The following is a 25,346-nucleotide window of genomic DNA, read 5'->3' as shown; positions in this document are numbered from 1 at the left end:
CTCCTCGGCCCCGGATGTTGATATGCCACCTGCCCCGGAAACGGTGGCTAGAGGCCCAAGGGGGCGGAGGCGGCGTTGCCGGGCTCTCCGGAAGAAGACGTGGCGGCGGTTGGGTCCCAGGCTCCCAGGACGCTTTGTAGTCCCGCCGCCTCCTCCTCCACCTCCTCCTCCTCTTCTCTTTGGGCAGAGGAGGTTGTGGTGGCGGCTGGAGAAAGCGGCGGCGGAGGATGGAGGAAGGAGGCGGCGGCGTGCGGAGTCTGGTCCCGGGAGGGCCAGTGTTACTGGTCCTCTGCGGCCTCCTGGAGGCGTCCGGCGGCGGCCGAGCACTTCCCCAGCTCAGCGATGATATCCCTTTCCGAGTCAACTGGCCCGGCACCGAGTTCTCTCTGGTCAGTGCCCTCGCGAATCCCGCAGCCTTCTCTCGCCTTTCTGACCCTGAGGGTTCGACCCCATCCTTCGGTTTCCTTTGCTTTTCCCCCCGCAGAATCTCTTCTTCAGGCGCTTACCTTCCCCAAATCCAAGTTTTCTCTGCCCCGCGTTCATACATCCATTCATTCATACAGCACATTATGTGGATGTGCCCTCCTTGCTAAACGTTAGGGATCCAGCAGTCACTTGCTCTCCCTTTTTTTAATCCTGCCGCAGCAGACCTTGCTTCCCAACAGTCCCGCCGTGTGGAAAAAGCTTTCTTATAATCACGTCAGGCACACTTCATCTTTCCTTTGTAGGATCAACTGCAGCTCTTCCATCATCAGCAGCCTTCCTTCAGGACACAACCCTATCGCAAACTCAAGTTCCCTCTCCTTTTCGTTCTTCCTGTCTTGCACACCCAAACATACACAAACGCACAGCTCCAGAGGAACCTTCTCCCCTAAAAGTTGTTTCCTAAAGGGCCATTTGGCAGTGAGATGTTAACAACCCTCTATGTGAAATACCCTTTGCAGTTTTACGACTGTTATTTAAGATCTCATAAGATGAGATTTTATGATGAATTTTCATACAGTGAAGCACATGTTTATAACCCTACTGGAATGAGAATTCCTTTTGGGGCAAGTGGACTGTCTTCCTATTCACCTGTAGCTACTATAGACCAATAAAAATCGTGCTCCTGTGACACCGTGTAGTAGTTAATTCATTTATTTCCAGTTGAAGTCCCGGAAAAAGCTAACATTTAAAAAATTCTTATTCTAATTACCTGCAGTCATTCAAGTTGGGAGACTGTTTCGTTATATTAACCTGTTACTGTTTCATTGAGACTTTAATAGCGGTACTATAATATCAAAACAGGATTTACCAAGTTAAGAAGGGCGGTATAGTTCAGTCCTAGAGTGCCTAGCATGCACAAGGCCCAGGGTTGAATCCCCAGCACTGGAGGGGGAGGCATTATTTACAAGGCAAATGTGCTCATCACCACTTAGCTTTCTATTTGCAAATTTTCATTTTTGCTTATACTATATTTCACACTTGGCTTGTTTCTCCACCCTTCTGTTCAGTCCTCGTTACTCAGTGATTCTCAAATTTACCTAGATAAATATTTAACTGAAAAGTCAGGTTTATCTTTGTATTAATGCAATAAAATATTGATATTCAGTATTAAAAGACGTTTATAAAATTTTGTTATAAATCAGATACAGCCTTAGGAGGGTTGGGGTGATAATACGTTAGTCCAACCTCAGTCTTTTTTTTCCCAAAAAGCACACTTGGAATGAACATGATAAATGTTTAAAGAAAGTCATTAAAATTTTTTATTCTTCTACTCGTGTTTGAAAAAAGCATGCTTATATGCAGATCTGAAAACTTACTGACCCACGTACGTGGATGACTAAATCTAGCCTTTTTAGAGGTTACTACCAAATTGTAATTCAGTTTTCTTTATGGCACTGGTGTTTGCTGGCTGAAAAAAGAATTATGGAAAATGATCAGTCATAGTGTATGCTATACCAATGTTTCACGTGTCTATCAATTTTATTTTGAAATTTTGTTTTTGATTTATTTTTGGCAATACAGTATAATCTAAGATGGACACATTTGAGGACTTGGGGTTAAGTCTGAGTCATTTTGAGAAAAATCTAGAGACATTCGTCTGTGAATGTGGCAAAATGTCTATAACCTTCATGCAGAAATTAACCTTAAGAGTCATTATCATAGGTCTTTTGAAACTGTTTTAATATTTCTATTTAGTTGAACAACTGCCATCCTCACCTGGTGCTGCCATTTTTTTTTATGGGCCAGTTGGTTGGACATTTATATATAACTAAGCAGCTGTATGAACTAGGATAAGGTCCTTTGCCTCTCTACCATCTGAAATTGGAAGAGACTGGATTAGATTTTTTTTTTTTAAGCTCTAAAATTCTCATCTGCTTTAAATTATGATCCCATCCAGATATATCAAAACAAATGTTTTATAATCTTGCTTTCCTATTTACTTAGAAACAGTATTAAGCACCAAAATAGTGTAAATGTTTTCATGTTTATAATAACTAATAATTATGGTATACTTTACTTACTGGTTTTTAAGCATTAACTTTTTGTGTATATATTTTTCTTCTGAAATTGTCATCTCTGTCATTAACGTATTCAAATTTTTGTTATTTCATAGAATCCATGGATTTCATCAAAGTAAACCACAAAATAAATCTAACAGTTAGTAGAAGTAGAAACTGTTAATATAGAGTGTGTTTCTATTGAAAAAAATTCCCTAAGCACTAGCTAAGAATGTGACAGACCCTGTGGATAATAACATTTCATATATATTGACAGATTGTGTCACTGACTATATTTTACATCCTATCTCAGGAAAGAAATTTTCATTCTAATCCTCTAGCAATCTTGATCCCTACAGACCATGTCAAACATGAGGAATTTCTCACATACAAGAGTTTTTAAAGTTCCTTTAAAGTACCCCACTCTTTTATTCATTTCACCATATTAAATAAATAAATTTGATTTTCTATTAAATCACTAGTATATATACCACTTACAATGAAGATACCAGCTTTTAAGTTATATAAAGAAAGTTTTATACTGTCCATAATGCTATACATTTAGAATTCTATTTATTTATTTATTTAGGTGCTAGGGATTGAACCCCCAGTGATGCTTTACCACTAAGCTACATCCCCAGTCTTTTTTTTTTTTTTTTTGGTACTAGGAACTGAATCCAGAAGCACTCAACCACAAAGCCACATCTCCAGCCCTTTTTTGTATTTTATTTAGAGACAAGGTCTCACTGAGTTGCTGAGGTTGGCTTTGAACTCACGATCCTCCTGAGCTGCTGGGATTACAGGCGTGCATCAGCACACCCGGCCCCGAGTCCTTTTTTTATTTTTTATTTTAATACACAGTCTTCCTAAATTGCTGAAGATATCCTAGAACTTGCTATCCTCCTGCCTCAGCCTCCTGAGTCACTGGGATTATAGGTATGTGCCACTGCACCCAGCTATAAGGAGGCATTTTAATAGTATATCATAAAAAATTTTAACTTAGAAAATCAGTGTAGTTTGTTTTTTTTTTTTTTTCAGTAATTTCTATTACCAAAAAGTAGAGTAATATTGATTAAAACTATACCTTGTGATCCCAAAATGTGACTCACTATTTCAGCAAAGAGTTTTCAGGCAGAATTGCTATTTGGTAAATTTTATTGAAGAGAAAAATAGCCTTTCCTAAACTAATGAAAGATAAATTGTTGCATTAAGAAATGTCTTCCTGGGGCTGGGGCTGTAAGATACCGTGTCCATCTACAACTAAAAAAAAAAAAAAAATTTTTTTTTTTGACTGTCTTCCCAGTTGAGTACAGTGGCACATGTCTGTAATCCCAGCAACTCAGGAGGCTGAGACAGGAGGAGTGCAAGTTTAAAGCCAACTCAACAACTTTTCAGACCCTTTCTCAGAATAAAAAAGGGCAGGGAATATGGCTCAGGGTTAAGTGCCCCTGGGTTCAATACCTGGTACAAAAAAAGAAAGAAAGAAAGAAATGGCTTCCAAACTAGGCATGGTGGCACGTACTTGTAGTCCTAGAGACTCTGGAGACCAAGGCAAGAGGATTGCAAGTTCAGGACCAGTCTCAGCCATTTAGCAAGACCCTGTCTTGAAATAAAAAGGATGCCAAAGTGGTGGCACACATCTATAATCTAAGCAACTTTTGAGACTGAGAAAAAGAGGATAGCAAGTTTGAGGCCAGCCTCAGCCACTTAGTGAGACCCTGTCTCAAAATTAGAAAGGGTTGGTGATGTTGTCCAGTTGCAAAGCACCACTGGGTTCAATCCCCAGTTCCAAAATAATAAATAAAACAAAAGGGCTGAGAATGTGACTCAGCAGTACAGTGACCGGGTTCAGTCCCTAGTACTACAAAAAATAAAAGAATTGTCTTTCTTTGCTAGAGTTCCAAACAAGCAGTTCCTTTTTCCATTATTAGCATTGCGATGAACATTTTAGTAAGCCAGGCAATACTACTATAGAATTCAGCTGTGAAAATCAGAGTTGCAGATACTTCACAAATGAACATACATACATTTAAGTCACTTAACTTCTGTCTGCCTTTACTACTGTATTAAGAATGATTTGACAAGACTCAGGCCTTCCATTGCTAAGTAAATGGAAATCATGCTTTGCACAGCTAATCATGTATTCTGGAATTTTGGGTTTTTTTGTTTTGTTTTGTTTTTTTGTACTAGTGATTGAACCCAGGGGCACTCAACCACTGAGCTACATCCCCAACCCTTTTTTGTACTTTATTTAGAGACAGGGTCTCACTAAGTTGCTTTGGACCTTGCTGAGTTGCTGAAACTGACTTTGAACTTTTCAATCCTCCCACCTCAGCCTCCCAAGTCACTGGGATTACAGGCATGCGCCACCATTCCCAGCAAATATTATGTCCTAACAGCAAATTGTTGGCCCAAATGAATATAAGAATTTCTTCATCATCAATTTGGCTTTGCTTCCCAAATTCTTCCCAATTTACTTCCCAATTTCTTTGATTCCCTTATCTCCTATGATTGTCTTTTAAACAATAATCCTTGACCATAAAACAGAAGTCTATATAGTAATTATTTCAAAGTTAATAAAAACTGATGTGAGTATGTTTAAACAGTTATAAGCACACAGAATATGGAGACAATCCACTTAGCTTCTCTGAGCTCTGCTCCTTCTTGATGTGCTACCATGGACAAATTGTTAATGCTCTGGCCTCTGGCCTTTCCTGTTGAAATGAATATAATGATTGTTTTGAGGATTAATAAATGTAAATGTAATAAATGGTACAGTCAGGGTTCTGCATCCATAGAATCAGCCAACCTCGAATCAGAAATATTCAGGGGAAAAAATGGATCTGCACTGAACATGTACAGACTGTTTTCCTTCTTATCATTCCCTAAACAATATGACAACTGTTTACTTCATGTTATAAGTTATTTAGAGATGATTTGAAGTATAAAGGAGAATGTTCAGAGGTTATGTGCAAATATGTGCCATTTTATACAAAGGATAGAGCTAAGGCTGTTTTTTTTGTTTGTTTGTTTTATTGTCTTGGGAAAACATTGCCTTTATTCGCATTTGTGTTTAAGATAACCTACACTGGTTCCAAGTAGTACTCATTTCATTGTAGTTTAGAGTTGTTATGGTTCAACTAGAAAAGAATAGAGGTACTTAAGAAATAGTTCTTTCCTTCCATACTGTAAGAAAAGTCAAGAGAGAATTGAATTATCATGGAATATGTATCAGAAAGCAGAGCTTTCTTTTTAGTAAAATACTATCAATTATATTAATTGAAGTGTTCATTTGAATTCTATCAGTTCATATGAACCAATGTGAATTTGTTTGGTTTTATAGTGTAGAAAACTTTAAAGACAGTTTCATTGATGTGTGCCAGGAATAAATAAACTACAGCTATTGTACTGTTCCACCATCTGGTCTTAAAAGGTTTTATTAGAACACAGCCATGCCTATTTGTTTACATATTATCTATGTCCTTTGTTGCTAAATTGACAGAGTTATAAGAGAGACTGTGTGACCCACAAAACCTAAATTTTTATTAACTGGTTCTTCATAGAGGAAGTTTGCTGATTCCTGATAAATATGTTAAGAAGTTAGGTTAGCACAGAGGATCTATAGTGATTGTTCTTTTTATAGAAATTTATTTATGGATAAATTTATAAATTCTCCAAATATGAAAAATACTATATTACATTATATTCACATATATCATCCAATAGAATTCAGAATAAAGTGCATATAGATGATAATTGCTAATAGAAGCAATAAAGTTATGGTGCTTCTGTGAATGTTCATGTCTCTGGCTTGGAATGTAGCCCAGTAGTTGATAAGTGATAAGCATATATGAGGCTCTAGATTTTTCTCCTGTTATGTTGTAACATCAGGATAAAGTTTGTTACTTACCATTGTAAGACTGTTTACCCTGCCTTTGAAAATATGTGTTAAAAATCTCTTGAGCCACATAAGCCCAGTGACTCAAGAGGCTGAGACAGCAGGATCACAAGTTCAAGGCCCTAAGCAACTTAGACCCTTTCTCAAGATTTTTTTAAAAAATCATAAAAATAAAGGACTGAGGATATAGTTTTCTGATTAAGTGCCCCAGGTTCAATCCCTAATTAAAAAAAAAAAAAAAAAAAAAAAAAACTCTTGTTGAAATGATAAATTAGTTTGAGAAACCTTTGTTTGATACAATAAACTTTTTTGATACAATAAAATTTAACGGGGGAAAGTAGTGTTTATTTTTTACTCTATTTCTAGCCCACAACTGGAGTTTTGTATAAAGAAGATAATTATGTCATCATGACAACTGCACATAAAGAAAAATATAAATGCATACTTCCCCTTGTGACAAGTGGGGATGAGGTAAGCTTTTATAAATATATTGATAATTCCTGTTACCAAAGATATTTACTCAAAACATTATAACCACATACTTTAAAATAGAATAATGAGATTTTCAGTAATTCTGTTTTAGCATGAAAGTATTTCATTTTTATTGTTCCTGAATTCTTTGATTTTGCAGTTCCTTTTGGAAAAATTAGTAGTCATTTATTAATGTCTTAGATGAAAATTTAACTCTACACTTGCTTTCTTTTCTAGAAATGAGGGTTTTAAAACATGATATAATTTTAAAATTATATATGATAGTTTTTATAAAGAATTTCTTATAAATAAATATATAGGTACCTTATGCTTTCTCACTACCTTAGCTCATGCCCTTTTCTTTCTCCTAAAATGCCCTAACTGCCTCTTATCCATCCTTCAAGGCAATGACTTCTTTCAAGATGAAACAGGAGAGGCAGCATGGTAAAATGGAAAGGACACCAGCCTAGGAGCCAGGAGGCTGAGGTATAGGCTACAGTTAGCTGTGGAACCTTGAACAAATTTGAAACTCAATTCTTCCACTCTATAAAATTATTAAGCCAATTAAATAATATTTTTGTGATCTGTAAAATAGAAACATTAAATTCAGTACTTTTAAGTTTTGTTCAGATTTGAAATCTGTCCAAGACACCTGTTTCATTTTGTTTAAAATGTCTTTAAGACACAAATATATACATACATAACCACACACATATACATGGCATTCAAGTCTGAAATGTAAAAATATAGGAAACCAAAAAGTATCTTAACACTCTCCAGTGTATTTTACAAGATTCAACCATTCTAAGACTTTTTTATAGCTAGAATTTGTTTATTACAGCACTTAAAATTTCTGAATAGGTTTGTAAGAATTATTCAGAAAACTGATACTTAAAACCTTTTTTTAAAAAAGGTTTTATGAAAAGATAAAGGTTTTATGAAAGATAAAAGCTATGGAAGATTCTTCTGTGGCTCCATACTTTATACTTCAATTCATTTGAAAGAAGTGGCATACTAGAGGATCTTGTTAAAGATTTTGACTTTTTTCTTCTTTTATTTCTAAGCATTTGTGATTTAACCAGTGAGTTAATACCCAAACAGCAGAGTTGGTTGAAGTTCTAGAAAAAATTGTAAGTATTAAACTCTAGTTCTTTCTTAGGAAGAAGAAAAGGATTATAAAGGCCCTAATCCAAGAGAGCTGTTGGAACCACTATTTAAACAAAGCAGTTGTTCCTACAGAGTATGTATTTTATGTTCATTTGATAACTAGAAAATAAATTTCCAGCAACCAGTAGACCCTTGAAATTATTTCTGCATTTTCTTTTACTTTGTTATATCAAATTTTAATTTAGTTGCTAACCAAAATTATTACTTAAATAGAATTTTCTTCATTTAAATTCCTATACTGTAGATGCAGCAGATTCTGAATAATACCAATATCAAATCATCATTTATCAAACTACTTTAAGTGTTTTTCAGTTCAAAGGTAGTTTCCTTACCTAATAGAATTTTATTAAAAATACTAATTATTATTTTTAAGGTATGTAGAAAACTATCCCTAAATCAGGTAGTTATTATAGACTCAGGTATAGTCTAGATCATTTTCCTTCACATAATTCTTACATAGAGCTAATGAAATAATAGACTTGAAAAATTTCACATTTTTATGAGGCATAATTTTAAGTGTAATTTAATGAAACCTTACTGTAAATCTTGGGGGAAATCTACTACACTTAAAATATCAAAAAGTAATTCAGTTGAGTTGTATGACTTATACATTTAAATATATTCATCTTTCTTAGATTGAGTCTTATTGGACTTATGAAGTATGTCATGGAAAACACATTCGACAGTACCATGAAGAGAAAGAAACTGGCCAGGTATGTTTTTTCTTCAAAACAAAGTGTAGAACATGATAAAATGAGAAGTTTCATAATGAAGTTGATAGTTTTAAAGTTGTATCCTGAAAAATGTATTTGCAAAATACTTACTGTATTTTTTTTTAATATAGAAAATAAATATTCATGAGTACTACCTTGGGAATATGTTGGCTAAGAACCTTCTATCTGAAAAAGGTTGGTCTCTACACAGTGATTTGATAGTAATTCTGGCATTTTGTTTAACATTAACATTCAAATTGAAATTTAAGAGATTTTCTTGGAGACTGTGAATTTTAAAACACGTTTCTGAGCTGTCCCTTAGAAAACTTTTTTGAGGTCTTCGTTTTCATTATTTTCTACTTTGACAAACATGCCTTTTTTTCTACTTATTAATGAAATTTTCAAAATCTAGTAGAATATTCATATTAGTGTTACATAGTGTTAGTCTTTTGCTTGTTTTCAGCAGTGTTTTTATACATAGAAATAGATGCATCCCTTAAATGTTGAAATATTTACATTATTCTTTGTTAGTCAAATTGGTCAATTAATTTAACTTTTTGCTAAGATAAAATGCTTCAAAAGAATATTATTGTGGCCAGATTTTCTTCATGAAATTGATTATTTCCTAGGCAAAGATGTAAAGATTTGATATGATTGTCCTTTCATACAAAAACTATTTCAAGGAAACTGAAAGTAGGAAGACAGAGTTGGAAATGTAGCTCAGTGGTAGGATGCCTATGTAGCATGTGCAAGGATCTGAATTCAATTCCCTGCACCACTAAAAATAAAAGTAATAAGACAAAAATCTTATGTATGGTTTAGATCTTCTTTACAAGGAAGTTTAAGATTATAAAATGGGTTAAAAACTTAGTCGTTTGTATGTTATACATGTTACTGTTCATTCTTTACATTTATCTTTCTGTTGTTATTCCACAGAACAAGAAGCAGAAGAAAAAGAAAAATCTAATGAGGCAAGTGACAAATGTTAATTTTTCACTCTTAACATTCATTATTTGTGAGGTATGGATTTATACAATTTAACTGACATTAGATTATAGCCTTTACTTCTTTAACTATCTATGAAGCAACTCAAGGATTAGGTAAAAGAAAATATACAAAATAATTGATTTTTCTGAGAAAAGTTACATTGTGATCCTTCTATTTACTTTACTTACCTAAATCTATCAGTGATATATCTAAGAAAGATTCTGTAATACCAGTATGTCACTTTAGTGCTTAGCAGTGGTTTCCTCCACTTAGCATTGAAAACAAGTATAGGCCAGGTGCAGTGGCCTTGTATTCCCAGTGACACAAGAAACTGAGACAAGGGGATCACAAGTTCTAGGCCAGTCTCAGCAATTTAGCAAGGCCTTAAGCAATTTAGTGAGACCCTGTCTTAAAATAAAAAAGGACTGGTAAAGCACCCTTGGGTTCACACACCCCACTACCAAAAAAAAATTACAGTAAGAGCTTTTGTATTTTTTTCTCCCATCTGCTCCCCATTTCTTATAAAACAGATAAACTATATATGTAAATAACAAACTACCAGACAGCAAGTATCTTAAAAGCAGAATCTGTTTTTTATCTTTCCACCCCATAGTGCAAAGCAGAGAGTCAAATATACTATAGGTACTTTTAAATGTTTATTAAATAAGTGAATAAATAATGGCACAAAATAGGATTGTTTAAAAAGAATGATTCCTCAAAGTGCCTAATCACAATTTTTAATTACCATATAGTTCAAGGAGTGCTCTTTGAATCCTGTTTTAAAAGGTTTTAATTTGACATTGTATCTGAGATAAAATATGAATTTGCTATGACTCTGAAGGATAGAAAGATGGAACTCAGGGGGCTGGGGAGATAGCTCAGTCGGTAGAGTGCTTTCCTTATAAGCACAAGGCCCTGGGTTCAATCCCCAGCACCAAAAAAAAAAGAAAGAAAGATGGAACTCAAAGTATGAAATGATAAAGGAAAAGTATGAAAAGGGTAAAAGCAGAAAACTACTATTAGTTGAACCCCAGTTTATAAGCCAAACACTAGCAAGCATGTAACAAAAGCTAATGTCTAATTTTCCCAACAATTATTTATTATTCTCTTTTTATAAACCATATAAAGTAAAATTTAATCAAATTCATAAAGCTAGTAAGTCAGTAAATTTAAAACTTCAAACCCAGTATTTCTAATTTCAGACAGTGGCATACAAGGAAATCTCAAAATATTTTTCCCAGGAAACATTTATTAATTGCCTATTTTGAACGTGGCACTGGACCAAAGGGATGCAAGATGAGATTCCTTCCTCCAAAGTGCTTACTCAGAAATATTACTAACAAATCTTTATAAAGTTCATTATATTAGATTCTTTTTGTGTGATTATAGAGTGAAGTATGGGAGATAACTCTTTAATAAACCTTGTCTTATTTTAATTTTTCTTTTGCCTGACTTGAATAGATTTAATTTAAAGTACGGTTTTAGAAGATAGTGTTTTTACTCTCTCCCCCAAATTTTTGATAAATAAACCTTCATACTCGTAGAATCTAAACTCTCAACAGCCATTTACTGTGAGTCCAGTGAAGAAAGCTACAAACAGCCCAATGTATAGTAAGGTCTTACATTGTATCATTGAGAATAACTCATATTAATCATAATCTTGTAGCCCTTTATATAATTGCATATTAAATTAATATCAATTTTAGCATCAAATGATTTTTCTTTTTGCTGTATTAAATTACATACTTGTTCAAATAAGAACTTAGGAATCAAAACATTAGAGGATGAACTTGAAAATACAGAAATGTTACCTTTCTGTTTATAAGTAAAATGTAGTTTTCTTTCTTTTAGTATATTAAGTGCTTCTTCCACCCTCAATCCCACCTCAATTTCTAATGAAAAGTCTTTTATACTCTCTTTTTTAAGATTCCCACTAAAAATATCGAAGGTCAGATGACACCCTACTATCCTGTGGGAATGGGAAATGGTACACCTTGTAGTTTGAAACAGAACCGGCCCAGATCAAGTACTGTGATGTACATATGTCATCCTGAATCTAAGCATGAAATTCTTTCAGTAGCTGAAGTTACAACTTGTGAATATGAAGTTGTCATTTTGACACCACTCTTGTGCAATCATCCTAAATATAGGTAGGATGTGCATTTAATATTTTAAACACATGCTCTAAAGTAGTCTGTGCTTTGCTTTAATGCTTTGTTCTTACTGTATAGGTTCAGAGCATCTCCTGTGAATGACATATTTTGCCAATCACTGCCAGGATCTCCATTTAAACCCCTCACTCTGAGACAGTTGGAGCAGCAGGAAGAAATACTAAGGGTGCCTTTTAGGAGAAGTAAAGAGGTATGAGAATTATCTAATGATAGCTTCTCAGTGCTTCCTTTTCCAAATTTCAGAACATATATCAATATTTTGGTGATTCCTATAGTATAGTAGTTGCAATATATTTTAGCACAAATTTTTAACTTTCAATTCCTTTCATTGATGTCAGTTCTTTTCCTAACTCTTATATTTTTCAGGAACTATTTTTAACATTCTCTTATAGTCAAAATTTCATAATATTTTAATGTTTAATGTCCTGCTCATTGTTGGTAGTTTAATTTTGTAGGTGGTTGTCCCATCTGAACCTCTTGGAAAAATAGACCACAGCCCTATGTCCACCTCCTTACACTGTTTATTCTTTAGCTTATCACTGTTCTTTCGCCACTTCCATATGCTGCTTTCCCCTTGTGACGCACTATCTTCACTTTTCATCCCTTTTCACTTTTAGACCTAGCCATGTAAATTTTCAGTCATTTCACACTTACCGTTTTTTTTCTCTTTCATACTGATCCTTTTTTTATGTTCCCCAGTGCTTTAAAAGCACCAAGTTCTACCCAGTTGAACAAGCCAAATACCTCTCATTTTTTCACCCATCTCTTCTTTTATCTCTAACTCGAATCATTCACTAAGAGCCATCAGTGTTGTCTTCTAAATGCTCTTGAATCCTATCAGTAGTTCAGGACCTCATTTCCTTGGTCCAGAAACCGGTCTCACATATCCCTTTCTAATCCTTCCCACACAGCTGATGAAATGCTTTTCCTAAAATGAGCTTTGATTATGTGTTTAATCTTTGGTAGTTAACATGATTTATACCTGAGGATAAAATCATTGTTTATGGAATGCATGCTTCTTTGTGATTTGGTCTCAGCCTTATCTTTTATCACCATTCACTTTATCCCAGATGTTTTAAAGAGTTCCCTGTAAGGATCATGTTTTTTTTGGCCCCCTGCCTTTGAAGATACTGTTTTCCTCCTTTGTACTATTGCTTTCTCCCTTCCCTCCCTTTCACCTTGAAACTTATACAAGAAGAAGTAATTCCAGTGCTAACTTTTTTTGGAATTGAACCAGGATTTCCATTAGATTACTCCAAGAAAAAAGAAAATTTTATCAGATCTTTATTATAGCACTTCCATGGCAAACTCTGGTTGTTTTACATGTGCTTATTACGTTAGACTGGAGAGCAAAAGAAAGTATGCTTTCTTTACTGTGGGGTTTCTAGCACCTCAAGATGCCAGGTATGCTATGGGTACTGAACAGTGGTTTAACTAACCAGTACTTGGCAGCAAAGGCCTATTTCATCCCTTCCTCTTGAATACTTTTTGCATCACGAATACTCTGACCAACACTGTCAATCTGATGAGAAGAAAAATGATCTTAACATTAATTCCATGGTTTGCTTTGGAGGATTATATTAAAGATTTGCACTAGAATTCTCTTCTGTCTTATAGTGATGTAAATACTGACAGATGCTTAAAACTTAACCCAGTCCAAATGCTCCATAAATCCCAACTTTAATTACTGTTCCAGGAAAAAATGCTCATACTTTTCTTTGAATAAATGTGTTTAATCTGTCAGTTGAAAAATATCAATATTTTTTAAAAGCCTTCATAGATGAAGCTGGGCACAGTGGTGCACTCCTGTAATCCCAGTGTCTCAGGAGGCTAAGGTGGGAGGATCACAAGTTCAAGGCCAACCTTGGCAACTTAATGAGACTCTGCCTCAAAACAAAAAGAAAAAAGGGCTGGGGGTAGTTCAGTGGTAGAGCACTCCTGCGTTCAGTTTCTAGTACCAAAAAAATGTTTTTACTTAAATAAAAATAAATCTAAATAAATACTTAAAATATGATTACATGGGGCTGGAGCTGGAGCAGAATAGTAGCGTACGTCAGACCCTGAATTCAATCCTCTGCACCAAAATAAAAAATGATCACAGCATACCTTTTCTTAATACCTATACCATAAGTTCCACAGTGAACTGAACTGTAGTTCCCACCATATAGTGCCTACTTAAGTTTTGAGTTTTAAATAGTATAGTCAAACATCTTTCCTTTTACTTCGTCCTCAAGTCCCCATGCATGTACACATAGGCATAAAACACATATACAGATATAGACACAAATCACATGTTTTAAGAATAGGTCATGTTTTAAGAATTGAACAAGGGTTTTCTCTTTGTGAAATCTTTCTATTTCAGTCCTTGGTCAAAGTCCATTTGATTTTTCCCTACTAAATTTCAGGTTCCCCCAGGGCAACAACCAGGTTCTTCTACAATTTAGTAACTGTACCTAACATTCATATTCATTCTCAACCATTCCGTCTTTACCCTGTTTATTATTCTTTTACCCTTAATGACCACTTCTCCAAAACTAAATGTAGTAACACAAAGCCTAATAAGTATCGAAGTACCTAGTAAGAATAATGAGACAAAATATATGAAATGGAAATTATCCCTTTATGTTTGGAATAGTCTCCATATCCCTAACTGGTAGATGAAACTAACATTTATATACCACTTTTTCTTTACTAGTAAGTGTTGCAAAGTTCGTTTTCTTGAAACACATTAAAGTAAGTAGAACTCTTATTTTCCAAATGTGCTACAGTTTAAAAATAGTAAGTTATAAATGAAAAAAAAAAATTAAGTGTGGTATAAAATCTCTTAAACATGTCTGCTTAATTTTAGGAAGAGCTGCAATCAACTAAAGAAGAGAGATTTCCAGCAATCCACAAACCTATTGCTATTGGCTCTCAGCCAGTGCTCACAGTTGGAACAACCCACATATCCAAACTGACAGATGACCAACTCATAAAAGAGTTCCTAAGTGGTTCTTACTGCTTTCATGGGGTAAGACATGGACCTTCAGTTGAAATATTTATCTGACAACTTTTACCTATCAGTTACTTAATTAGTGGGCACTAGCAACACTGAAAAAAAGGTTTATGTCAGCCAGGCACAGTGGTGCACACCTGTAATCACAGTGGCTCCAGTGGCTAAGACAGGAGAATAGTGAGTTCAAAGCCAGCCTCAGCAACTTAGTGAGACCTTAAGCAACTTATTGAGACCCTGTCTCTAAGTAAAACACAAAAAAGGGCTGGGGATGTGACTCAGTGGTTAAGTGCCCCTGAGTTTAATCCCTGGTACCAAAAAAAACAAACAGAAAAGGTTTATGTCTATAGAAGAATGGCAGAGTCCTCTGTTGGATTCTGATGGACATTTCTCTGTGCAGTCTCATACACCACATCTCTATTATCTAATCCATTACCAATATATTCTCCTTACTCAGGGTAAAACTTGACCTTTCCTATGGCAATCATGTATGATTCTAGTTGAGTGCTGGAATGAGCATCAATGACTTTATGTCCTACATTTTGGTTATGTAGAGATCACAGTATAAACTCAAGTTAACATCTACCTTTACAAAGGTAAAATTTTGTCCCTGCACCAGTGGGAAATACATTTAAAAGTGGAATTTTTGTTTCATCTTATTTACTAAGGCATTGCAGCATTTATTCTTTGTGTTTATCTTTTCTTATTTCTAATTTTCAACCATATTATTGCTATTACAGGTTGTAAAAAATTACCTGTATTTCCATGACTATCATGGATAGTGTTAAGTCAGCCCCTAATACCCCTTTCTCTGTGCATAATTTCATATACTGTGTTTTCTTTTCTTTAGGGTGTTGGTTGGTGGAAATATGAATTCTGCTATGGCAAACATGTGCATCAATACCATGAGGTATAGAATAGCATTTATATATCATTCTACCACTAGATTAAAGGGGTTTTTGTTGTTGTTGTTCTTGTTGTTTTTTAATGCTGGGGACTGAACCCAGGGCCTTATGCATGCTATACAAGTACTATGCCCCTAAACTGCTTTTCCAGCCCTGAATTAAAGTTTTTAAAATCTTTTGTAGGAAAAATGAGAGGCGAGGCATATAGGTGCATGCCTGTAATCCCAGCTACTCAGGAGGCTAAGACAGGAAGATCATAAATTTGAGGCCAGCCTGGGCAACTTAGCAAGACTGTGTCTAAATGAAAAGGGCTAAGGATGTAGCTCAGTACAGCCCCCCTGTGTTGACTCCTAGTACTGTGGGGAAAAAAGAATAAAGGAGGGAAATTGATACTACTTTTAGTTATGAGATGGCTTTAACATTCATAATACTAACCAAAGCATCACCAAATTCTGGAAAGTAAAAAAACCTAATTGTAACTAAATCAGTCATCTTGAAGTGACATTGCTTATTAACTATTCATATTCTTATATTACTGTGAGCCTGGTAGAATGATGAACTGTTGTGTCTGTTCCTCCTTAGCTTTGATCAAAAAATTAATCATTCATATAATTCATCTTTAAAAAGTAAATGACAAAATAGTATATTAACCATAGAATTTGCCAGTGTCACATACCTATAATCCCAGCTACTCAGGTGACTAAGGCAGGAAGATCACAAGTTTGAGGCAAGCCTGGGCAACTAACCAAGACAGTCTCCAAATAAAATTTTAAAAAGGTTTGGGGATATAACTCATAGGCAGAACACTCCTGGGTTTAATCCCTTGACTACACATACACACACACATAAATAAGTAAAATTGGGTAAATATAGCAAGTTTCTCAGCTAAAAGAAGATACCATTTCATCTTAGTTTGAAGTGTTTTTAAGATTTACATGTAGCCGGGCATGGTGGCGCATGCCTATAATCCCAGTGGACTGAGAGGCTAAGGCAGGAGGATTGCAAATTGAAGGCCAACCTTAGCAACTTAGCAAAGCAATAAACAACTTATCAAGACCCTGTCTCAAAATAAAAAATAAAAAGGGCTAGGGATGTGGCTCAGTTGTTAAGCACCCTTAGGTTCAATCCTGGTTCCAAAAAAAAAAAAGATTTATATATATAAACTTTTATTCTTCCTTTTATTTATTTTTTTATAAATAGTATATTCTCCCACATTGATCCACCCTGCTTAAATTCTGAGATTCAGGCTCCAATAATTTTGTCATAGTTGTATGTAGTTTGTTAAGATAAACTGGCAAACATTGAAAATAAACTTTTGTGTGTGTGTGTGGTGCTGGGGTTGAACCCAGGACCTTTGCTTGACAGGCAAGCATTCCATGAACTGAGCTATATCCCCAGCCCCAAAAATAAACTTTAATTAATAAAATCGGCCTCACCAGGCACATTGATACACACTTGTAGTCCCAGCTACTGGGGAGGTTGAGGCAGGAGTATCATAAGATCAAGGCCAGCCTCAGCAACTTAGAGAGATCCTGTCTCAAAATAAATAAAAAGGTCTGGGGATGTAACTCAGTGGTAGAGCACTTGCCTAACACGCACTTGCTCCTGTGTCCAAGCCACAGTGCCACAAAAAAATTAACAAATAAATATTAGACCAGGTGTGGGAGGGCACACCTATAATCCCAATGACTCAGGAAATGTACAAAGAGAATCACAAGTTCAAAGTCAGTCTCAACAATTTAGGGAGGCCCTGAGCAACTTAGCAAGAACCTGTCTCAAAATAAAATATAAAAAGAGCTGGGAATATGGGGGATATTGCTCAGTGGTAAAACACCCCTGGTTCAGTTCCCAGTATGTACGTACGTAAATACATACATAAATATTGACTTGACTGCTCCAAAAGGCTTTTTTTGGTGCCTTGAAAAATATAATAATTAGTAATTCTAAAATATTGTGTTTTCCCATACAAGATGTTTTAAACTGATCTTAAATTCCAAGAAGAGCTGGGAATGGTGGCACGTGCCTATAATCCCAGCCACTTGGGAGACTGAGGCAGGAGGATTGCAGTGTCAAAGCCAGCCTCAGCAACTTAGCAAGGCCCTAAGCAACTTAGTGAGACCCTGTCTCAAAATGAAAGATAAAAAGAATGGGGGATGTAGTTCAGTGGTTGAGCGCCCCTGGGTTAAAACCCTGCTATAAAAAGAAAAAAAAAAATTCCAAGAAGGATCATACTGGGACAGATCAATTCACCTTCCACATTTAAATTATCCAAAACATATAAAGCATTTGAAAGCTATTTTTTCTTCACTTAAACCTGAGAAGTTTCATTTAAACATTCTTTCCATTTATTCTTGATTTTTCACAATTGTTTTCTTTCTAAAAACATTTATTACTACAGAAAAAGAATAAAGTACCATTCAACTATAACCCAATAATACTCAATGAATTTTTTAATTGAAGGAATATATGCCAGAAATTTAAAATGAAAAGTTAATTTCTTCTCTGCCATCCTCCCACTTCCCAAAAATAACTACTATTAGCATTTTCATAGTTAACTGTCTACAGGAAAAATATGCAGATACTTAAATTTTGGTATAATATTTTTATTTCTGCAGAAGGGATTATGTACTACTTTGCACTTGTTCTTTTCACTTAGCATCTTAAAGATCTTTTCATGGGGCTAAAGTTGTGTCTCAGTGGTAGAGCACTTGCCTGGCATGTGTGAGGCCCTGGGTTCAATACTCAGTACCACATATAAATAAATAAAACAGATCTTTTCATGTCAGCAACAACAAATCTCATTCTTTAAGTTCTTTCAGTTTTGTAGCAATAGTGATTTAGTGAACATTTTTATATAGTTCTGTTGCTGTACTTTTGCCTGTATATTCTATCAGTGTACATGCTAGGTCCAAGCATATGCACACTGAAAAATTACTTTCCAGAAGATTAGCAGTTAACACTCACAATAAAATGGTGGTTTTCACATACACTTAACAACACTAGGTTTTATCAAACTTAATTTGACCAAGGTCATATAACCTGGAGTTTTCTGAGGGCATTTGCTAGGTGCTTTGGGAGATAAAAAATAATAGTAACTAACAAATACAGTGCTTACCAGGCATGGTAGCACACACCTTTAATCCCAGCAATTCAGGAGGCTAAGGCAGAAGGATGGCAAGTTCAAGGATAGCCTCAACCATTTAGTAAGATCCTCAGCAACTTAGTGAGACCCTGTCACAAAATTTAGAATTTTTAATAAGACTAGGGATGTAGCTCAGGTAAAGTACCCCTGGGTTCAGTCCCCAGTACCAAAAAATAATATATGGTGTTCACTTTATGCTGGGCACTAAGAACTTAATGCATATTATCTCATTAATCCTCATAACAAAGGTATAATTCCAGGATGAGGAAACAAAAAAGATAGTTCAGTAACTTGCCTAAAATCACATAGGTAGTAAATAAATTCAAACCCAGGCAGTTCTGCTCCCTATCCAGCCTCTTCAACACTTCATTTTGCTGCTCTAATCTCTGTCTAGGAACTTACAGTCTAGTTGCTGAAAAAAATAAAATGTATAATAGCTATATCTTTCATCAGGCAATAAACTGCCTCTCCTAGGGCAGTGGTCTTGCCTGTTTCATTTGCCATGGAAAGGGTTTTTCATTCTACTTATAAATATTGTTGCCTGACCTAGAATATGAAGGAAGAAAAAAGAGAAAGGCAAGGACATAGAAAGAAGAAGAAAGGAGAAAGAAGGAAGTCTACATATAAGATACATATAAGTACCCAGTATTTTAAAAATAATAAAACAAGGTGGGGAAGAATCACAGTAGTATGTGGTTGTATAATCTAGGTATGAGAGATTACACTTTTGGTTGTGGGGAAGGGGTTCTAGCAGTGAAAATGTAAAGAAATAATCTGAAGCCAAAAAGAACTCTCCAGGAAGGACTTGATACAACTGATAGATGGAAGAGAATAAAGATATGAGAGTCAAAAATAGCTACATCTAGAGTTAGCCCAACTAGAAAGTAGTTATCATTATTCAGAGAAACAAAAAATGAAGAAGATAATTTTCTGCTCATTGAGTTTGACTAACATCATTACATCTAAGTTAAATAGCCTGTGTGCAGATGAAAATAAGGACTAGACCCTGTAAAAGGGTCAGGTCATCAGCATAAATGTTTATTTGATGATGTCAGGCATGCATTATCATAAATATTTTTTCATGTATTAGGACAAGGATAGTGGGAAAACCTCAGTGGTTGTGGGGACATGGAACCAAGAAGAGCATATTGAATGGGCTAAGAAGAATACTGCTAGAGCCTATCATCTTCAGGACGATGGTACCCAAACAGTCAGGTAAAGGCATTTGTTTGTCTTTGCACGTGAGTAGACATTTTAAAACTCAGAACACTGACAAACATAAAAATATAAACACATAAGTAAAATCCTAGGTCATTGTTTTTTCAGGGGTCATCTTTTAGATTAGTTTCCTTTTTGTGGAGAAACAACACTGTATAATAGTTAAGACCAGAGTCTCTGGAGCCAGACTACCTGGACTTAAATGCTGGCTGGCTCTTCACACTACTTTAGGTAAATTACATGATCTTTTTAAGTCTAATTTCTCTTTATCCGTCTCATCGTATTTGTTTCATATGATCCTTATGACATTAAGTGAAATATTTTGTGCAAAGGGCAGTGCCTGGCAAGAGCTTGCAGTAAACGTAGGCTGTGATGGTGGTAATATGCTAATGAGAGTGGCAGTGGTGTTAGTGACATTTCTGTTAGAACTGAGACTATTATAAAGCATTTGCCTCTTCCATGTGTGATGTTTACCTTTATAGGTTATTTTATTCAGTTATTCTATTTAAATACACTCTGGAATTACCCTTTGTCATGCAGTTTTTATAACAGTTGAAAATAATTGAACAGTAGCTTTTTTTTAAACTACCTCATCTCTCTCTTGGGCTGTGTGGGTATATTTTTTATAATAAGTAAATTAATCTCATTTCCCAAGGAAAACTAAGCTTTAACTTTTCTTATAGTTTCTTACCCAGTGAATTTTAAATTTTTTGCCAACAGAGCAAGCATGGGGTATCAAACCCAGAGGGCTCTACCACTGAGCTGCATCCCCAGCTTTGTTTTTATTTTATTTTGAGACAGTGTCTCCCTAAGTTGCTAAGGCTGACCTCGAATTTGTGGTCCTCCTGCCTCGGCCTCCCAGACTGCTGGGAAGCTGCATATACCACTGTACCTGGCTTAAATACTCATTCTTGGTTCTTCTCAGGTGACACCTTTGTATGGTATTGAGAGGTTGTTTTCAAAATGTTGGTTTTCAAGCACTCCAAAATCAATGTTAGCAAAATTATGAAATAAACATTTAAATACTCTAATATACTCCATAGTCTGTTTTATGCTTATATGTGTTTCATGTAAAAATAGTTTATGGTATCATGTGCGACAAATTTTGAAGCATAGGAAGGTAAAACTAACAAAATCAAAGCTTTTCTTTGGATATTGCACATTTGAGATTTATAGCTTGGCCTACCTAGGCTTGCCTTTTGGATCACCTGCAGTACAATATTTTAATGGAATGAGCTTGATGGAGAACAAAAAGAATTGTTCTGGGCTGGGGATACAGCTCAGTCGGTAGAGTGCTTGCCTTGCAAGCACAAGGCCCTGGGTTCGATCCCCAGCACCGCAAAAAAAAAAAAGAATTGTTCCACAAAACCAGCAATATAGTGGGTTGGGGAAATGGATAACTTTTTAAAACAACTTTTTTTAAGGGGATCTAGCCTTAACTATTTATTTATTTCAAATACTATACATATTGAATATATTATTATTAAGACAATATACAGTATCTCTAACTTATATTCTCCTTATAATATCTGTAAGACTGTCCCTGTAAAAGAACCCTAAAAACCCTAACCATCTTCTTGTCCTACCTGTTACAGTTATTCCCTACCCATTACTATTACTGAATAATGAGATTTTTTGTTTAGTAAAGCTTGTGTGTTTCTCCAATTTAGGATGGTGTCACATTTTTATGGGAATGGAGATATTTGTGATATAACTGACAAACCAAGACAGGTGACTGTAAAACTAAAGTAAGTTGAATTATCAAATCATGCCTTTATCTTTTACCTATGTCCTACAGAAAAAAGTTTTATATAAATATAAAATATAATTATGAATACTTACTAAATTATATTATTTGAATTACATGAAATTATACTGGTTCACTTGAATGGATCTTTGTAGGTTAAGTTGATAACTATTAAAAATAATCTTACTTTGTATCATTTGGGCAGTACCTTAAAGTACTCTGTTTCAGGTGTAAAGAATCAGATTCTCCTCATGCTGTTACTGTGTATATGCTAGAACCTCACTCCTGTCAGTATATTCTTGGGGTAAGTAAAAAGAAAATAATCAAAAATTCTGTTTTGGGCCACATTTTAATTTTTTGCATTAAGTATGGAAAGGACTTCGTTAGATTCCAAGACTTAATAGATAGTGCCCATACTATTTCTGTAAGATCTGACATGTCTTATTGAGGCTTAATTTACATCAAATAAAATGCATAGATCTTAAGTGTTGAATTTGATGTGTTTTAACATATACTGTCACCCAAAACAAGGTATCTGTCACTGAAGAAAATTCTCTCACGTCTCTTTCCAGTAAACACACCTTATCCCCCTCTCCAAAAGATATGCCTTTCTAATTGTCCCCCCACGCCTACTTGCTGGTACTGGGGATTGAACCCAGGACTTCACATACTAGACAAGCAGTCTAGTCTTTTTTTGAGACAAGGTCTTGCTAAATTACCCAGGCTGGCCTTGATGTGATCTTCCCACTTTTAGTCTCTCAAGTCACTGGGATTATAGGCATGCAGCACCATGCCCAGCTTCATCATATTTTTTATAACTATTATAACTGATAATTTCAAGATCTGGCCCATCTTTGCGTTACATTTTTCTTTGCCTTTTAAATAGAACTGATTATTTTTCCATAGTATTCTGTCATTTTTTACATATAAGATCTAGCTGTGTATTTCTCCCTTATGCCTGTCCTTTTTACCTTTTCTCCCTTACCTTATTTACTTAAGAAATAAAAATATTTTCTCCACCTATCTCATATTTTGTGTGAATGACTAAAAATTGTTTTAATTTTGTAGATATAATGTTAGATGGTTTAGTCAAAACAAGGACTCACATTTAGCAAATGTATTCATTTAGCAGAATAATACTGAATAAAGCGTTCAACTTTTTAATGGCTTTGATGTTCTTTTTCTTTAGGTTGAATCTCCAGTGATCTGTAAAATCTTAGATACAGCAGATGAAAATGGACTTCTTTCTCTCCCCAACTGAAGGACATTAAAGCTGAAGGAAAAAAAGATCATTGAAAGTCATGATTTCTTTCTGACCATGTGTCTCATTATAGCGTTCTCAGCCATTGAACCTCATCTAAAGGATCATATAAAAGGACTCTAAACCACTTTGTGAATATGTATGTGTATATAAGAGGTTATTGATAAACTTCTAAGGCAGACGTTTGTCTCACTTTTTTCATTTTTGTTGAGTCTTATGAATGGATTTGTGTTATGTCTTTGCTTGGATGATGTGATTCTGAAATAAATCTCATCCAAGCAATATAGAGTCCAGCCCATTCAAGTGTTATAATGGTTGTACTTATTGAAAGATTTTAAATAATAGATGTATTATGTAAATTATGTATAAATAGCTAATGAAGTAAAGATAATGAAGAAAGATATTGATAGGAGGTTGTTTAAATGAGAGATCCTGTAAAATATGTAAATTCTAATGCCTGAAATCCTTTCAACAACTTTATATAGCAGCTTCTCTCTGCCAGGCATTAAACTAGAAAATTGGCACATAGTAGTCTCACAGGTAAGTTTTCTTTACCTCTGTTAATCTAAAGAAACTTAACTTGTGTTAGGTTACTTCTCAACTTTTATCTATTTCTTCATCTTGAGTGTGTTTACTCCCAGAGTATCTGGTGTAGACAGCTGATTAATCTCTGAATTAGAATGATTTACTCTAACAAAACACACTGTGCTGGCTATCCATTTACTTGTCCACTATATACTACAGATCTTAGGTCTGGACAGTTTTATAGCACAATATTTATTTTAAAGTAAATAAAATGTCCACAAGCAGTGTCGTCATGTAATCAATGACAGATTATTCAGTTCCTTTCTTTTCTTTATTATCCCATTGCACATATTTTGAACATGTCTATCTGTACAAGGACAAAAAATGGGGATAAGAGACTGGCGGTGTAGTTCACTGGTAGAGTGCCTGCTTAGCATGTATAGCCCTGGATTCAGCCTTTAACACCAAAAAAAAAAAAAAAAAAAAAAAAAAAACCCAGCCAGATGCAGTGTCACACACCTGTAATCCCAGCAACTGGGGAGGCTGAGGCAGGAGGATTGCAAATTCTAGACCAACCTCAGCAACTTAGACCCTAAATAACTTAGCGAGACCCTGTCTCAAAATCAAAAATAAAGAGGGTTGAAGATGTTGCTTAGTGGTTAAGCACCCCTTGTTTCAATCCCCAGTACCAAAAAAAAAAAGAAAGAAAAGAAGAAAAAAGTAGCCATAAAATACTTAAATTCCTCCTCAGTATTTCTGGCTAATGATATTTTAATTTTTAAAAGGTTAATTAATATAATTGACTATTTTAGGGTTATTTGTAGATTTTAGTGAAACAGCACAATACAGAAAACATGCGCTTTTTTTTTTTTTTATAGTTGTAGATGGACAGAATACCTTTGTTTATTTTTATGTGGTGCTGAGGATGGAACCCAATGCCTCACACATGCTAGTAGCTCTGCTGCTAAGCTACAGACCCAGCCCAGCCTGCGCTTTAAATTCAGACCTAGGCACAGATTCTCGTTAACTTACTATGTATAAGCTAGGGGGAAAAAAACTCCACACAGCATAGAACACTGAGGTCACCAAAACGTATGGTGTTTTTTTTTTTTTTCCTCCAACATCAGCAGTGTCGTGTAATTCAGTTCTGGCTTTACTAGGACTTCACATCAAATCTCATAAGTGAAAGGGCTTGGTCCTCCAAGACTATCCCCACTTCAGATGCCAGTTGCAAGTCTGGACCTCTAGTACTTTTGACCAACCAGCCATAAATCAGGTTCCCAAGATCCCCTCCTTAGGCTCAGAAGTTTGCTAGAATGGTGCACAGAACTCAAGTAAACACTTGGTTTACCAGTTTGTCCTAAAGGATACAACTTGAATGGCCAGATAGAAGAGATGCATAAAACAAGTAACATGTGAACAAGGGGTGAGAGGGACACAGGCTTCCAGGTCCTCTCTGGGTATGTCACCCTCCCAGCACCTCCATGAGTTCAATAATATGGGAGCTCATCAAACCTCAAGAGTTTGGGCTGGGTGTATTGCTCAGAGGGAACTCACCATGTGCAAGACCCACAAAAAACAAGACCTCAAGAATTCAAAAGTTTATAGAACTTAGTCTCTAGACTCCTTCCTGGCCTGTCGTCCCCTCCACTCCCCCCACCACAGT

General features: G+C 35.3%; 1 protein-coding gene across 2 annotated transcripts; it reads left to right on the top strand.

Moving 5' to 3' along the window:
• The first annotated feature begins 82 nt into the window (after positions 1-82).
• ERLEC1 (endoplasmic reticulum lectin 1) lies at positions 83-23,336 on the top strand. 2 transcript variants are annotated; one of them, XM_079110232.1, is made up of 14 exons: positions 83-389; positions 6,748-6,852; positions 8,012-8,092; positions 8,655-8,732; positions 8,864-8,927; positions 9,669-9,703; positions 11,646-11,869; positions 11,951-12,080; positions 14,739-14,900; positions 15,733-15,792; positions 20,020-20,144; positions 21,818-21,895; positions 22,123-22,198; positions 23,084-23,336. In XM_079110232.1, the coding sequence occupies exons 1-14, from the start codon at positions 228-230 to the stop codon at positions 23,153-23,155; spliced, it is 1,452 nt and encodes a 483-aa protein (XP_078966358.1). In that variant the 5' UTR covers positions 83-227; the 3' UTR covers positions 23,156-23,336. The 2 variants fall into 2 exon arrangements, with proteins under 2 accessions (XP_078966358.1, XP_078966359.1); XM_079110233.1 differs by lacking the exon at positions 21,818-21,895.
• The last annotated feature ends 2,010 nt before the right edge of the window (positions 23,337-25,346 follow it).

Source organism: Sciurus vulgaris (assembly GCF_902686455.1).
Source record: "Sciurus vulgaris genome assembly, chromosome: 14".
Classification (NCBI taxonomy): Eukaryota; Metazoa; Chordata; class Mammalia; order Rodentia; family Sciuridae; genus Sciurus; species Sciurus vulgaris.
This window is presented reverse-complemented; position numbering and strand designations above follow the sequence as displayed.

Bases quoted from the DNA above. Each gene is read 5' to 3' on its own strand.
- ERLEC1 (XM_079110232.1), top strand. From the start codon at position 228: ATGGAGGAAGGAGGCGGCGGCGTGCGGAGTCTGGTCCCGGGAGGGCCA. The intron at 6,853-8,011 runs GTAAGCTTTTAT...GTTCTTTCTTAG, and splicing joins TTGTGACAAGTGGGGATGAG to GAAGAAGAAAAGGATTATAA. The intron at 8,093-8,654 runs GTATGTATTTTA...CATCTTTCTTAG, and splicing joins AAAGCAGTTGTTCCTACAGA to ATTGAGTCTTATTGGACTTA.